The 15,383-nt window shown below is 41.9% G+C and overlaps 1 protein-coding gene across 2 annotated transcripts in view; it reads right to left on the minus strand.

Moving 5' to 3' along the window:
- The window catches only part of LAMC1 (laminin subunit gamma 1), a 122,168-nt gene that overhangs the window by 37,920 nt on the left and 68,865 nt on the right, over window positions 1-15,383 (minus strand). For both annotated transcript variants that reach the window (XM_050783347.1, XM_050783353.1), the window contains exon 2: window positions 4,093-4,397. In XM_050783347.1, the coding sequence (XP_050639304.1) occupies window positions 4,093-4,397 (305 nt within the window). The remainder of the gene's footprint in view (window positions 1-4,092; window positions 4,398-15,383) is intronic.

Raw genomic sequence — 15,383 nt, forward strand, 5'->3', positions numbered from 1 at the left:
TATTTTTCTCCTTCTTGACTCTTCCCTTCTTTGATTTGTTACTGTACTACTCAGAGTCTCAAAACACAAGGATAATAACAAATTTCTTTGCAAGGCTGCTGAGAGGCTTAAAATATAATGTGCAGCATACATTAGGGACTCAATACACATGCCCCTTCCCTCCATCCTGCATCCGCACCCCAAATACAGTCAGGGATACCAACTCAGAGCTCATGGAGCACCACACCTGGATCAGAGATGCTGGTCATTGCCTGCCCCTGCCCATGTTATAGCATCTATTCCTCCCTGCCAACCCAAACCACTACTGACAGATCTGAGGGAGATGCCCAAGTACCTGCTAATAAATCATTACATAGGCTTGAACCAATAGGATGTTGTCTGTGTTTGTCTTGACCCTCCCCACAATATCACCTTCTCTCTGAGGCCTTCCCTGGCCACCTTATCTAACATTGCTACCCCTCCCCAACTTCCTATTTCCCACTCTTACTTTATTTACATTGTCTTTTTTCACAAACACCCTACCCTTCCCACCACACTGTAAGTAGTACCATGAGGGCAGGAAACTTCTGTTTTGTCCACTGCAATTTCCCTAGCATGCAGGAGGTATGCAAACTATTATTTGCTACGTGAATGAATGAATTTGAAGAAACCACAACTTATCAAGTTGGTAGGTATACCATAATGGCAGAGGACAAGAATGGGGGCTGTAGAGTTTTTCCCTAGGTTTTATGAGATCTAAGCCCTTACACTGAGCTAATTTTAGGCAGATATTTACATGTGTGGTAGAAGGCTATGCTAATGATCCCAGTGAATAATGTCTGCTAGGGTCCACACCCAGTGCAGTCTCTTTCTATGCTGACTCTAGGCTTGGGTGTGTGACTGGTTTCAGCCGCGGGTACATCAACAAATGTGACATAAGCAGAGGCTTGATAAGTACTTGTGCACAGGGACTCACCCTCCCAGATCACTTCCACTGTGGTATAAATCCTGGTCTAGCCTCCTGATAATAGAAGACCACAGGGAGACAGAGACCTAGGCCCCAGCTGACCTGTCAGGCGAAGTGACCCAGGCTAACACAGAATCATGAGAAATGATAAATCACAGTTATCTAAAACCATTAGGTTTTGGGGTGGTGTATTACATATAACCACGCAAAGATAGCATTTCCATTTTAAGTCCTTCCTAGGGACTGCACAACAAAATCACCTTTGGAGACGTAACAAGCAAGTGCAGAGGTGCAGACATCTATGTTTTCAGAAAGCTCCAGGTGAGTCTGGGAGGCACAGCCTTGATTTGGAACCACTGCCTTAAGCCACACCAAATACCTGGCATACAGAACAACATGGAGAGCTCATAAAAGCTAATCTCCACAAAGCCTTCAAGTATAATTAGAAAGGAGAAGAGACGATGATTTCACCATATCCAAACTTGGAACTCCAATAACAACTCCTACTCACAGCCACAACGGTAGGAATATTTTAGTCGTCTGTAATGTAAATAGCTAAACATATCTCTGTGTTTAGTGCTTATTATATCTTCTACAGGCTTCAACCTTATCACAGCTCTCTTTGAATAACAGCTTCTCAAAAAGCTAAGCCATTTTTCTTCCTAATGGGCATCTTTAAAGAACAGACCCTGGAGCTAGACCCTGCAGGTTCTGAATCCCAGTTCTGCCACTTAAACTGTGTGATTTGAGGCAAGTTACGTCCTTTCTGGGCCTCTGATTCCTCACCCGTAAAATGGAGACAATAAAAGTATCTACCTTACAGAGTTACTGTGAGGGTTAACTGAGGTAGAAAATCAAAAGGTTTAGAACAGTGCTTGTCACATTATAGTACGCTACAGTAAGTGCTTCAATAAACGTAAATTATTATCATAAATCGATACATGCTTAGTAATACTTATAATAGGGTGAAACCAAGAAGGGTCTCCTTCCCCATCTGGGAGATTACAGCTTCTGCAGGGAGGTTCAGGGAACAATGAAGAGAGGGAGAGAGGTGGGAGTTCCCTCTCATTGTCAGATCAGCTAAAAGTCAAATTAGCTCAACTTCTTTGGCAACTGGATATCAGAGACAGAGCTCTTACATCCAGAGACACATGTTACTCCATAATGAAACAGACTGACCACGTCTATGCAGATGCCCATAGCAATTTTTTTTTAATGCCAGGTCATAACCCATAGCATTTTTACCACACATAGTCTCATCACCTCTTATAGTTTCACGAGTTTCTATGGCATAAAGAGCAACAAACATCACAATTCCTACAGTTGGGGAAATGGCTCAAGACAGGCAGAGCAGGTGTACAGTTAGCAAAGGTGCCAGAAAACCACAGTTACAACTTTGTATTACTGCATTTTCCTATTGACTACACTGTTCTTTCTATTGTTGCCTCATCAGGACAGGAAAATGCAATAATTTGCTGTAGGAAAGAAAGAAGTCTGGCAAATGCTTGCTAACTGATCAACTTAAAGAGTATTTGTAAGGTCACCTCTCCACTGGGCATTCAGTCTTCTGCTTTTTCTTTTCTTTCTTCTTTTTTTTTTTTTTTGAGATGGAGTCTCACTCTGTTGCCCAGGCTGGAGTGCAGTGGCATGATCTCTGCTCACTGCAACCTCTACCTCCCGGGTTCAAGTGATTCTCCTACCTCAGCCTCCAGGGTAGCTGGGATTACAGGAACCTACCACCATGCCTGGCTAACTTTTTTTTTGTATTTTTAGTAGAGAGAGGGTTTCACCATGTTGGTCAGGTAGGTTTTGAACGCCTGACCTCAAGTGATCCACCTGCCTCGGCCTCCCAAAGTGCTGGGATTACAGGCATGAGCCACTGTGCCTGGCCCTGCTTTTTCATCTGTCAAAATCAGCTATCCTCTCCGCCATTTATTTTGAACACAACTTATCTTCATCGCAAGAAACACTTTTTTGCAAGGCCTTGGCAAGAACACTCATTGCTCACTATAACCTCAGAGTTTACCAACAGCTTTCACATTCATGCTCTCCCAGCAACTTACAGAAACACAATGGAAGGGGGGAAACTAGACCTACAGAAAAATACATTCTTATCTTTTGTCACTGTCCAAAACCATACAATTAGAAAGAGAGTCCCTGAACATAATAATGGAGAGAAAGAATAAGAAGATCCAAATTAGAAACCCTAGAAAAATGGGGTATTTCCCACTGAGAAATCACAACAGCTTTTCACATAATGTACACAGCATTTGAAAACCCATGATCAGACTATCTTGTTGCAGTCAACTGATATAGGCTATCCCCATGTGGCTGTTGACTTCAGCCATATGCAGCAGCATCTCCAATTCTGTGTTCAAGTACTGAATACAGCATGAGGCTCATCAGCTTTTCCATCATCAAATAGCCGGGACATATGAAAAGTTCGCAGAAATCTGAGCAACACAGAAGAATTCCATATTATGGTGTATGAGGAATATGCATGTAGAATTCATGAGGACAAATAAATCCTTCTCAAACAGAGAAATGTTTCTATCACAGTGTTTAAGTACAATGCTATGGGTACCTAAATTAATATCCTGTTACTAACATCCATCCTTTTAGGTGATGAGGAGTTTCTTTAATGATAGGCAGTGGTGCCAGACAAACCTAATCAAGATTTTCCTGTGTAAAAATGTGTAAATATCTTGCTTCAACTGTTTCCCTTTGCTAATTTTAAAAAATACTTTTTATTTTGTCAAATCAAAAAATAGGTAAGAAAAAATTCAAGAAATCTGGGTAATTAGGTCAAATGTTCTCTTCAAAAGGTCAGAAGGAAAATGTTTCCACCTCAGATAGAGACTACCGTTAAAATTGTTTGACTTTTTAAAAAATGTGTAAAGTTTACATCCTAGAATAGACCTGCAAGTGCATACGAACAAACATCAACCAGGCAGCAGGAACAAAACTACTTTCCTTTACTTATTAATAGTACACAGAGAGCAGAATCAAGCTCTCTGTCTGTGTTGCTCAAGTATTCTACTCTGACCTGGTACCTCAGAAGTGGGACCACAGGCCCCGCTACAATAATCTTCCCGCACCTCACGTTATAGAACTAGCTGGCTTCAGGCCAACCTGTGAGAACTTACCTGCAGCACAGGGCTATTGTCAAAGTTATAGGCACTTGGCCTTCCTTCCAGGGTAGAAAAGGCCACGTTGCCCCCAGTGAGGGGAGAAATGTCACTGAATTCATCAGTACACAAGGCCTGCTGCTCGTCCCCTCCTGTCCTGATGAAGCCGCGGTTTGCCTTGGAGTAGGTGTTCTCGCAGGAACCACTGTAGTACTGGTAAGGAATCCAGGGCCCATCTTCCCGCGTGCGTTTGTAAATGGCAAAGCTCTCTGGGCGGCTGGTGTGGAACTTGAGACGCACATAGGTGATGTCAAAAGCTTTTCCTGTGGGACAAACACATCGAAGGTCGTCAGTCATATGTATGAAGCAAAGAAATGCCCTATATTCCCAGCTTAGTTTGGAACTTGACAAAGGATACAAATCACCTTGTACACATTAAACCAAGAAGACAGGCTATTCTAAAACAGAAAACTACATATTTTCCCACAAAATGACAAATGGCAGTTGGGTCCATAAATTGGCTCATAAAAGGCCTGTCGTGAGGTGCGTTGTGGAAATTTTGTGTGCAATGAAAACTGGTGGCATATGTTAGTACTGTACTTATACTATTAATTAAAACTAAAATTGAATTAAAAGCACATTTATTCTTAATGCTGGTACTTCAGTAATAGCTTAATTAAAAGATACAAAAGCAAATATATGCTGACTTTCTAAATGGGTCTCCAGACCCTTTAAGACTTTAAAAAAACCTTATTCTCTATTAACTGTAATGTTACTCTTGATGCAGGAAGAATATCATCAGCACTATTCTTCTACTTATCTACCAGGTTAAGATACAGACATTTGAAGAAGGGAGGACAGTGTTTGAGAGACATAGCAGGGAGTAGAATAAGAAAGAAGAATAAAAAATTCCTTCAGTAGATGAACAATGAAATGGGGGAAAAAAAGAGAAAGGTAGAAAGGAGGTCTAAAGAGGTTGTTTGAATATGTTCAAAAGAGAATATATGAGAAATGAGCTCTGAGCAGTGAGGAAAAGACAGCAGTCACTGGGGCAGACAGTTCACTGCAAAAGCCAGAGTGTGGTCTTATGGTCAGGATGGCTTGGTTGCCAGCCAGTGTGTCTTCACATGGGTAAAAGAAACAAACACCATTCATTCACACATTGGGTCCTGCTATCTCTAACAATATCTATACTTTGCTACTTCTATGTTATAGTGAAGATCCCAGTTTGGTCAACAAGAACTTGTTAGGCACAAATCTATGCTCAGCTCTATGCTATATACATCAGGGAACGGAATGTGTTAGACACAGGGATCCTTGTACTCGAGGAGCTTACAGTTTTTTCCTCCCTAAGCCAATTCAAGAACCATCCTAACCCTCTCCTACAAAACCCACAGAACAGCAGCTTCTGTGCTCTCAGAAGTGTTGAGGAGAGACTTCTGCCACTTTCAGTTCCTCATACCCACTAGTCCCTGAGAGACAAGGAGCGATTCCTCACGTGTGGCCTGGACCCCGCTATGTCTCTCTCTGGCTGCTGACTGGAGTCCCCCTCTCTCCTCTCCTGCACTCAGTGCAATACAGTGCGGCTCTGCCTCTGTGTGGGGTGGGGCCTGCTGCTATCCTGTGGCTGGATCTGGGACTAAGTGGGTGTGGTCAATTCAGGGAGGAAAAGAGCAGAAAGCCTATGCAAGCTATGTGCCCAGGCCACATTCTTCAACTGAGCGTTCTCTATAATAATACTGACAGGAAGAGCCATATCTGACTATTTCTCAACTGGCCCAGATCTTAGAGGAGGCTGGATTAACTGTCCCCCACATACATGAAACATACTTGCGCACACCTTAGCTTCAACACAAAGCCATGTGGCATGACAGAAAGAACACAGGACTGGGCATTTTGAGACCTGAGTTCAGATCCTGCCTCCCTCCTTCACTAACCATATGATTTCTGCTCTGCCATTTTCTCTTTGTAAAAATGACGACAATCCCTGTCCCCACCTACTTCAAGAGTTGCTGGAAGGTCAAACTAAGATCTACACATACTTGACTAATTGTAAAATTCGATACAAATATAAGGCATTATCACAATAGGGTTTATAAAGAACATTCCTGAACTGGGATTCTGAATATGTTCACAAAAAAGGACCTGACTATTCCTGATACAATTACCAAAGGATATTATACAAACATGAATATTCTATCTAGGATGCAGTGCATTTTGCCTAGACAGAGGTCACACAAAATACAGTTTACACACTTCCTGTTAAAAGAATGCAAGTTTTACCTGTATCTCTTTATTCCGTCAAAAATGTCAAGACATCACCTTTGAATGAGGGCGAGGTTATAGTACAGTATCTGTGGCATTCCAGAGACTCACTATCTAAGACATTCCAGAATGGTTAAAGTAATTTTACTCATGAGTAAGTGGCCTGGATTGTTCAAAGGCTCACTCACTAGTCTATAGATCACAGATTATCCTTGCTTCTCTATTTTCTCTCTTTCTGATATCTCATTGTTCTTTAGCAACCCAATGGCAACTGACTGGGCCAAAGGAGAGAAGGTAAAATCAATCAAGTCATCCTGTGTTCCAATCAACATCTATACTACAAAGCCACACTCTGAAAGAACCAGGCATATGTCTCTTGCTGCAGGCATAGACGCACAGCCACAAGTAGCAAAATGTCCAGAAAGCAATTATGCTAGCATTAAACTCTGATGCAGTCTACTTTGCAGGTGCTGGCCTGGCCTTGCTGGCAATTAGCTTCATTTGCAGGGCTACCTTTCTCATGACAACCTACAGCCACATCTGGAAATGAGGGAGCTCTGTGGCAGTCTGTATGGAGGCTCACACACCTCCAGGACAAGAGAGCCATGTGCACTGTCCTCAGAGTTGCATCAACCCAACAGCGCATACAGACAGCTGCAATTTACACATCATCATGAGATGATTCCATGACAGGGGAAGTGCATCATGTTTGGAAAGCATGGAGAAGATCATCTAACCCAGATTTACAAGTTCAAGAAATGCTTCCTAGAGGAAGAGGCATCTAAATCCAAGACGTGAGGAATGCTTAGAATGAGCTAAGCAAACAGGGACCCATCGTCCAGGCACATGAAATGGCATGTATGAAAGCCCAGAAAACACAGAGGAGTGATCACTGGAGGAATTAGAGTTGTCTAGGGTAGCTAGAACTAGAAAGTGGCTGGAGATGAGGCAAACAAGAAGCAGAGCACGCCAGGCTACGGTCATGTTTAAGGAGCAACTTTACCTTAAAGGTAATGGCCAGCCACTGAAGGCATTAAACCAGAAAATACATGATCAGGTTTGATTTTTAGAAAGATTAGTGTGGAGATTAGGTTGGAAGGGACAGGAACGAAGATGGGGAGGTCAAGATGTGGCAGTAATCCAGGGAAGATGACAGAGGCTGAAAAATGGGAACAGAGGAATGGAGAGAAATGAATGGACCTGAGTGAGGTGTAGGAAGCCGTTTTCAACGGTAACTTAGTAACTGATGCACTACAAGGCGATAGGGAGCTGCTTTTGAAGGCCTCCTCACTTGTCACTGTCAGTACCCTGTTTCACTGTCAAAGTTGCTTTTTCCCATTCCATGAGGTGGAAGCATTAAGAATAACATTCAGTTTTCTAGTTTAAAATGAATCAAGTGGAGGGTAGTACTATTCACTGAATAGAGAACAGAGAAGAGTGGGCAGGACTGGAGGCAGGCGCAGGGGCAGGTTGGGAAGATGAATTCAGTTTCAGATACACTAGTTTGGGGATGCCTACAGGCCATGTAGATGAGGAAATGTCTGTAGGGAGCTGGATGTGAGCAGTTTGACAGGTCAAGAGAGATATCTGAGTTAGAAACAGAGACTTGGGACTCACTAGTATGTAGATGGACACCGGAGACTTGAGTACAGTTGAAGCCCATGGAGTAAGTGTGTTGCGTGAAAGCTGACTTCTGAGACCAACCTAAGGTGCACAAACGTTCACAGCACACACAGAGGAAGATGACAGAGGAGGCTATGAAGGGCCAGCCAGAGGGAAGAAGGCAAGTAAAAGAATAAAAATGTCACAGAAGCCAAGGAAAGACAGTTTCAAGGAGGGAGAAATCAACGGGGTTCAAATATGCTAGTAGTGTCAAGTAAGATACTAAGAAGTATCTATCAGCTTCAAGCCACAGAGGTCACAGTTGCACCAAAAGCAGTTCCAGGGACAGGATTGTAGTGGTTGGAATTGAGAATGGGCCGGGCGTGGTGGCTAACGCCTGTAATCCCAGCACTTTGCAAGGTCGAGGCAGGCGGATCACTTGAAGTCAGGAGTTCAAGACTAGCCTGGCCAAGATGGTGAAACCCCATCTCTACTAAAAATTCAAAAAATTAGCCGGGCATGGTGGTGTGCACCTATAATCCCAGCTACTCAGGAGGATGAGGTGGGAGAATCGCTGGAACCCAGGAGGCGGAGGTTGCAGTGAGCCGAGATCATGACACTGCACTCCAGCCTAGGGAGGCAGAGGTTGCAGTGAGCTGAGATCACGACATTGCACTCCAGCCTAGGCAACAGAGCGAGACTCCTTTTCAAAAAAAAAAAAAGGAATTATTCAGAATGGACAGCAGGCAGACACAGTGAGTGTAGTTAATCTACCATGTGGTCCGGCTAAAGAAGAGGAGAAGGAGGGGAAGATGATATTTGGAAGGGTTACAGGGCCAAGGAAAGACTTATCTTTTTTTCTTTCTTGTTTTCTGATAGTAGAGATGAACGTGTATTAAACACTGTTGTACTTGAGTCAGCAGAGAGGGAAAGGTGAAAAACAAGCTGGAAAACAAGAACGGGATTCCATGTTTGTTGGGAGACTGGTTCTCTACAGAAAGAAACCTGCCTCTTTGCTCTCTGTCTGGGTACATATGCAAAGTGACTTTGCAGGTTTTAAGGGACAGAAGTTGAAATTCGAGTTCTACCAATGACTTTTTTCTGTGTAGCGAAAATTCAAGGATACCTGCTAATGACTGGCGGCAAAGTCAGGGAGTAACGTTGGGTGGGGAATATTTGAACGGAGTGTAGCCTGTAAAGTCATATCCCCTCCATAAACAAAAAACTCAAGGGCAGATGTTTAGAATGAAGCACACAAAATTAACCAATACTTCCTGCTCTGGGTCCTACAGTTCATGCTGGCTGAGGGAATGAGAGGAGGGGAACAGGCCGCATCAACAATGAGAATCCAGCCTTTGTTCATGTAGGACCAAGCCAAGAAATTCTGCTTAATAGCCACTGTGAAGTCCAGCAAATATAGCTGACTAGAAAAAAGAAGGCTTACTGGGCAGAGACCAGGTGGCTAAAAAGACAGCAGAAGGCCATGCCTTTGTAGAACATCTCTGTGGAAGTGTGATCTCCACTGCAGCATTCAGCATCCCCACTGCCAATATAACAGAAAAACAACAAGACAAGGGGACTAAAGTTGCTTCAAGGAATTTGGAATCCAGTCTGGATAAATAAGAAGGCAAATACAGAAAATGGAATAGAGGGGTCAAAGTGCGAGGTATGTGTGTTATCTGGAATTAACTACAACCAGAACTGGAACACTAAGGAGCTTCTTATTCTGTTAAATAACTCCACTGGAGGGTTACCATGTCGTCTCTCTCACCATACTTTCCTACTCTGTCCATCCTACTCATTTCACAATTGACAAAGTAAGAAGATTCAGTTAACAGGTAGATGAATAGAAAACAGGACCAGATCTTCTAATTTCCAGTCCGATGACACTACTAAATTATCATCACACTGTGGGAGCAAGTCAAAGTAGACAGTATGGCTTTAAGGTAAAGTAGCCAAGCCAAACAATTAAGGAAAACAGTAAGTGCATTTCTGGATGTATTCCAGCAACTATTCAACCAGAACATCTTCCACCCCTCACCCCATGTTCACGCACATGAAGACTAACCATGGATGTACACACCACCAAGAAAATGTTTAGCTTCTGAGTGTTCTACTGCCCCTCTTCCTCCCCCTGCCATATCCCTTCCATAAACAAAAAACTCAAGGGCAGATGTTTAGAATGAAGCACACAAAATTAACCAGTACTTCCTGCTCTGGGTCCTACAGTTCATGCTGGCTGAGGGAATGAGAGGAGGGGAACAGGCCGCATCAACAATGAGAATCCAGCCTTTGTTCATGTAGGACCAAGCCAAGGAATTCTGCTTAAGCCTCCTACGTGGTGAAGTATTTCTAATCTCTCAGAATAGGGGAGAAACTCTTCTTGTCTTAGAATTGGATTGAAGCACTGACTGCTGGGGAACATAAATGCTTCTCTGTTATGTGCTACTCAGAAAAATTCCATAAGGATCTTGTGAAATAACCTCCTTTAGAGTTTAGTAATGAATGACAATGGCCATATAGAATTTCACAAAATTGCAAAATGCCCTTCCACAGCTTGAATTAGAAAAAGAAAACTAGTTCATTCTAAAGTATCAAATTAGGAGTCACTGGTTCACCACTGGCTCTTATGTGCTAACTCTCTGGAAGTCAGAAAAGGAATGCTCTCCTTGAAGCCAGACTTGATTTTAGGAATATAAAACTAATAAAGTTGTAGCACAAAGTCAATTAGAGATGGGGTGTGTTTAGGCTACTAAATGGGATTCTCCAAACAGTTAACACAAACAGTAGTCACAGAAAGCAACTATTTGAAAATGTTTTCAATTTTGTTAGCATAACTGCTGGCTGAAACAAGAGTTCCCAGGCAACACATCCAGCTGCACACCAGCTGTTATTGTTCCACCTCAGCGGATGGATTGCACAAACAGAGTCTCACCGATTAAGACGACCCAAGGCCAAGTTAATACTGACTGTGGGATCCTCAAGCAGACACAGGCAGGCGATCGGAAAGCCCTACAGAACAACTAAGCACAGAAGGAATCTACTGAGATGATCTGGTACAGTGCGGTCACTCTAGTTGCTGTAACACTCACTCCTCATTATTGCCTGTTGAAGGGCTAGTTTCTATTGGCTAAAACTTATCTTTAAAATGGTTTGTTTTTAAAAACTTATTATCCTGTTCCTTTCCCCTAAATTTCTGTACTCCCTTTTCATTGCCTCCCCCTTGCCAATCAGTCAAATGCCAACAGTGCAAGAGGACAATCCCTTAGAAAGTATATTTAGATCAGCACAACTTAAAAATGCAGACAAGTAAACTTTACAGCTTTGTATAAAATAGTAATTCCTAACTAAATTTATGACAACAAATGCAATGGAACTTACAATTTGAGAAAGCATCCCTTTCAAATGAATGAACAAAGGGCTTCAATAATCATGTTTTCTGAGTACAGGCAATAAGCACTTCCTATCACACTTCGGTCATTGTTAAGAACCGAAAGACACACTAAGACGAGCAGAGATAGAATATGGAAAGTCTCAATTCTATGTTGCCACAGTGAAATATAACAAAGCAGGTGGGTAAAAGAGAGATATTTTAGAATTTCTCAAAGCTAACAGAATTCTGTATCAAAAGCTATTTATAAAAATAATGGAATGATTATCACCATGGAGCTAAGAGGAAAACAAAAGTTTTGAAATAGACGGTATGATTTTGGAGAAGATAAACCCATAATCTCTATGGAAATTAGATTTTTCCATGAAGTATCAAAATTAAAGTTTAAGCCAAAAAAGACACTTCTCTTTCCCTATCACCCTCAAAATACTACTTGGTGCTATGGTTAAATAAGATCACAGCACTAATCTAATGTAGAAGTTCTCAAAAATAAAAGCTTTCTGCTTGCATTACCTAATTGCAATGTCCCAAAATGCCATATACACTTCAGTAAACTGAAGGGCCAAAATTGACTAATCATGGTAATTAAAATGTGATCATAAAACAGCCATTACATGCATACAGAGAGAATTCTTAACTGAACACTAGAATGTCAAACACCCTTGGAGAGTAATTTCAAATAAGTGCAAATCACTGTTAGAGGGTACAAACACTTTCCACTATCAAAACATATGATAAATTCATCCTGATCTGCATATCTTTGGCATTTTATTTGACATACTCACCAAAAAAGATAAGATTCCCAAGTGAAATTTTAAGCCAAGAACTGGGGAATATGCCTTATTAACCCAAACCCCATGCTTCCAAGACTCAATACCAGACCTAATTCATGGTGGTAGACCACAGGCATGAATAAGTCCTGCAGCTGGGCTAAAGGAACAAGGCCAGCATTCACCCCCACTCATGCAAGCTGAGGCAAAAAATCCATTCACTCTGCTGAACAAAGTTCCCACTACAGGGATTTGACTGACATAAGATTTAATAGAGTCACAAAGAAGGCAACTAAGTTAATTATAACACTAAATAAATAAAAAGACAATTAAATATAAGCTACATAAGCCATATTTTAGAAATGTATAATTGTTAAGATATGAAAAAGACACCATAATTTTATGGGAAGCTATTTCTTGTTCTGTGATATTCATATACTATTGAAAGCTGGCTATAGTTTGGCTTTTATCTATAACAGAAGGGTGAAAAATATTTTTTTTTTAAAAAAAGAGAAAACCATCTAATTAAAAAAACAAGATTCTAATACCTAGAATCTAGGTATTAGATTCTAGGTATAGTAATAGACTAAGGTCAACTCCAATAATCCCACAAAGTCACAAAAAGTTGACCAAAGTTTACTTTTTTTATTCAACAACTATCTGCTAAGTGAAGTTAATAAGTCCACTGTGATGTGCTATTTAAAATACTTCAATCTGGCCAGGCGCGGTGGCTCACGCCTGTAGTCCCAGCACTTTGGAAGGCCAAGGTGGAAGATCACCTTAGTTCAGGAGTTCGAGACCAGCCTCATCAACATGGTGAAACCCCATCTCTACTAAAAATATATAAATTAGCTGAGTGTGGTGGCGGATGCCTGTACTCCCAGCTACTCAGGAGGCTGAGGCAGGAGAATCACTTGAACCCAGGAGGCAGAGGTTGCAGTGAGCTGAAATCACACCACTGCACTCCAGCTTGGGTGACAGAGCAAGGCTCTGTCTCAAAAAACAAACAAACAAACAAAAAACTCTAATCCTTCATTTTGCTAGAGTGCCTTTTATTCTTTAGTTTCATTCCTAATAAACTCGGTCCCTAATTCCCCTAGATCATGTACTATTTGCATCTGTCCTCAAAAGAGGAAATAATTACAAATTACAAATACCATAAGATATCTTACATACTAAAATGGCTTTCTCAGTTTTCACAACTGCTTATTAATTTCTTACCACAACCAGCCATTAGATCAAGGTTAATAGCTATGACTGGTCTTGATAATTACTCAAGTTCAAATTCTTCCATTCATTCAACAAACATTTACTGAAAACCTACTACGTGCCAGTCCCTGTTCTAGGCACTGGGGCTTAGCAGAGAATAAGACAAGGTCTCAACGTTGTAGAACTTATAGTGAAGTAGGGAGCATGCCTGGGAAAGGGATAGATTTTAAAATAAAAATGAAAATTCTGTGTGTCAGACGACGGTGAAAAACGAAGCGGGAATAGAAAGTTTGTGGAGAGCCTATTTAATTCAGCATTATCAGAGATGGTCTCATGACATGGATAAGGTGATACCTGAGCAGAGCCCTGAAGAAGTGAAACAGTGCAACATCTCGGGGAAGAGCATTCCAGGAACAGCAAGTGCAATACCCTGAGGCAGGCACATGCTGGCAAGTTCCAGGGAGTGCTGAGGAGGCCAGTGCGGCTGAAGCAGCAGTGAGTAGGGTGGAAAGGTATTAGGAGATGAGGTGAGAGAAGCTGAGAGGGGGAGGGGATGCCAACATGGAGGGCTTTGTAGGTCACTGTAAGACTTGGTTTCTACTCTGAATGAGATGAAAACCCACTGGAGAATTTTATACAAAGGAGTAACAGGCTCTAACTAGTATTTCAAAAGGATGACTCTGGTTGCTGTACTTACCAAAGACTACAGAGGGGATGACAGAGAAACAAGAAGATGAGTTAGAGGAGTTTTGCAACAATCCAGCTAACAAATAATGGTATTTTGGACATATTTTGAGGGTGGAACAAACCAGTTTTAGTGATGGACTGGATGTGGCATGAAAGCTTTGCCTTATACAATTGGAATGATGAAGCAGTCATGGAGGGATGGAGAGTAAGAAACTGGGAGTTCAATTTCAGATATAGTAAGTTGAAGATGCCCATGAAACCTCTAAGTGAAAATATCAATTCAGCAGTTAGGATATACAAGTCTGGAGTTCAGGAAGAGGCCGCAGCAGGAGAGAGAAATCTGGAAGTCATCAGCATACAGTTAGTATTCAAAGCCATGGGATTAGAGGAAAACAACTAGGGAAGGGATATAGATAGATAAGAGGTACACAGACTGGGTCTCGGGACATACCAACTTTTAGCAATGGGGGAAATGGGCAGCAAAGGAGACCGGAGAGAAATAGCCACTGAAGTAGAAAGAATACCAAAAGAGTAGAATTCCAGAAGCCAAATTTTAAAAAGCTTCTTTTAAAAAGAAGAAGAGAGTGATCAACTGAACTTTGTCATACACTCCTGAAATGCTAAGAAAGATGACAACTGAGCACTGGCTACTGGATTTGGCAACCTGGAGGTCTGACCTTGAGTGTTTTGTTAGAATTGACAGGAATGAAAGCCGAGAGAATACTGGGTACAAGGGAAGGGGGCACTGGAAACAGGTAATAAAAACAATTTTCCAAGTAATTTTTCTTATTTATTTTCTGTTAGAGACAGAGGAGAGCCCTAAATTGCCCAGGCTGGACTGCAATGGTACTATCATAGCTCACTGCAACCTTGAACTCCTGGCCTCAAGCAATCCTCCCACCTGGGCCTCCCAAGGTGCTAGGATTATAGGCGTGAACCACTGCACCCAGCCCACTAAGTAATTTTTCTATAAAGAAATGAGGTGGTAGCTGGAGAGGGAAAGGGGTGATCAAGAACAAATTGCTTTTTAAGATGGGAAGACATCATGTATTGTGTTGATGGGAAGGATCCAGTGGGGCAGCTGGGTTTCTACTCAACAGTGAGGACTTTCTCTGGTGGCATCACTGGACTGGAGTGGGTCCAAGAGAGTCCCTTTCATCCACAAAGACGTTCTCTAAAAAAGCCTTCCCAAAGATTTCCTAAACAGAAAAGGCATAATATATATTTTCAGGATCACTATAAGTATCCGGACTAAAAAGAGTTACCTGTACCCAAACAGTTCAAAACCCACAGGCGCTCTAGAAGGTCCCTTTCCATTAGAGCCAGCTCACGTCTATGTCTTCCTGTTACCTGGCCCACAGTAAGGTCCCAGACTGGCTACCAGA

The sequence above is a fragment of the Macaca thibetana genome, chromosome 1, assembly GCF_024542745.1.
Source record: "Macaca thibetana thibetana isolate TM-01 chromosome 1, ASM2454274v1, whole genome shotgun sequence".
Classification (NCBI taxonomy): Eukaryota; Metazoa; Chordata; class Mammalia; order Primates; family Cercopithecidae; genus Macaca; species Macaca thibetana.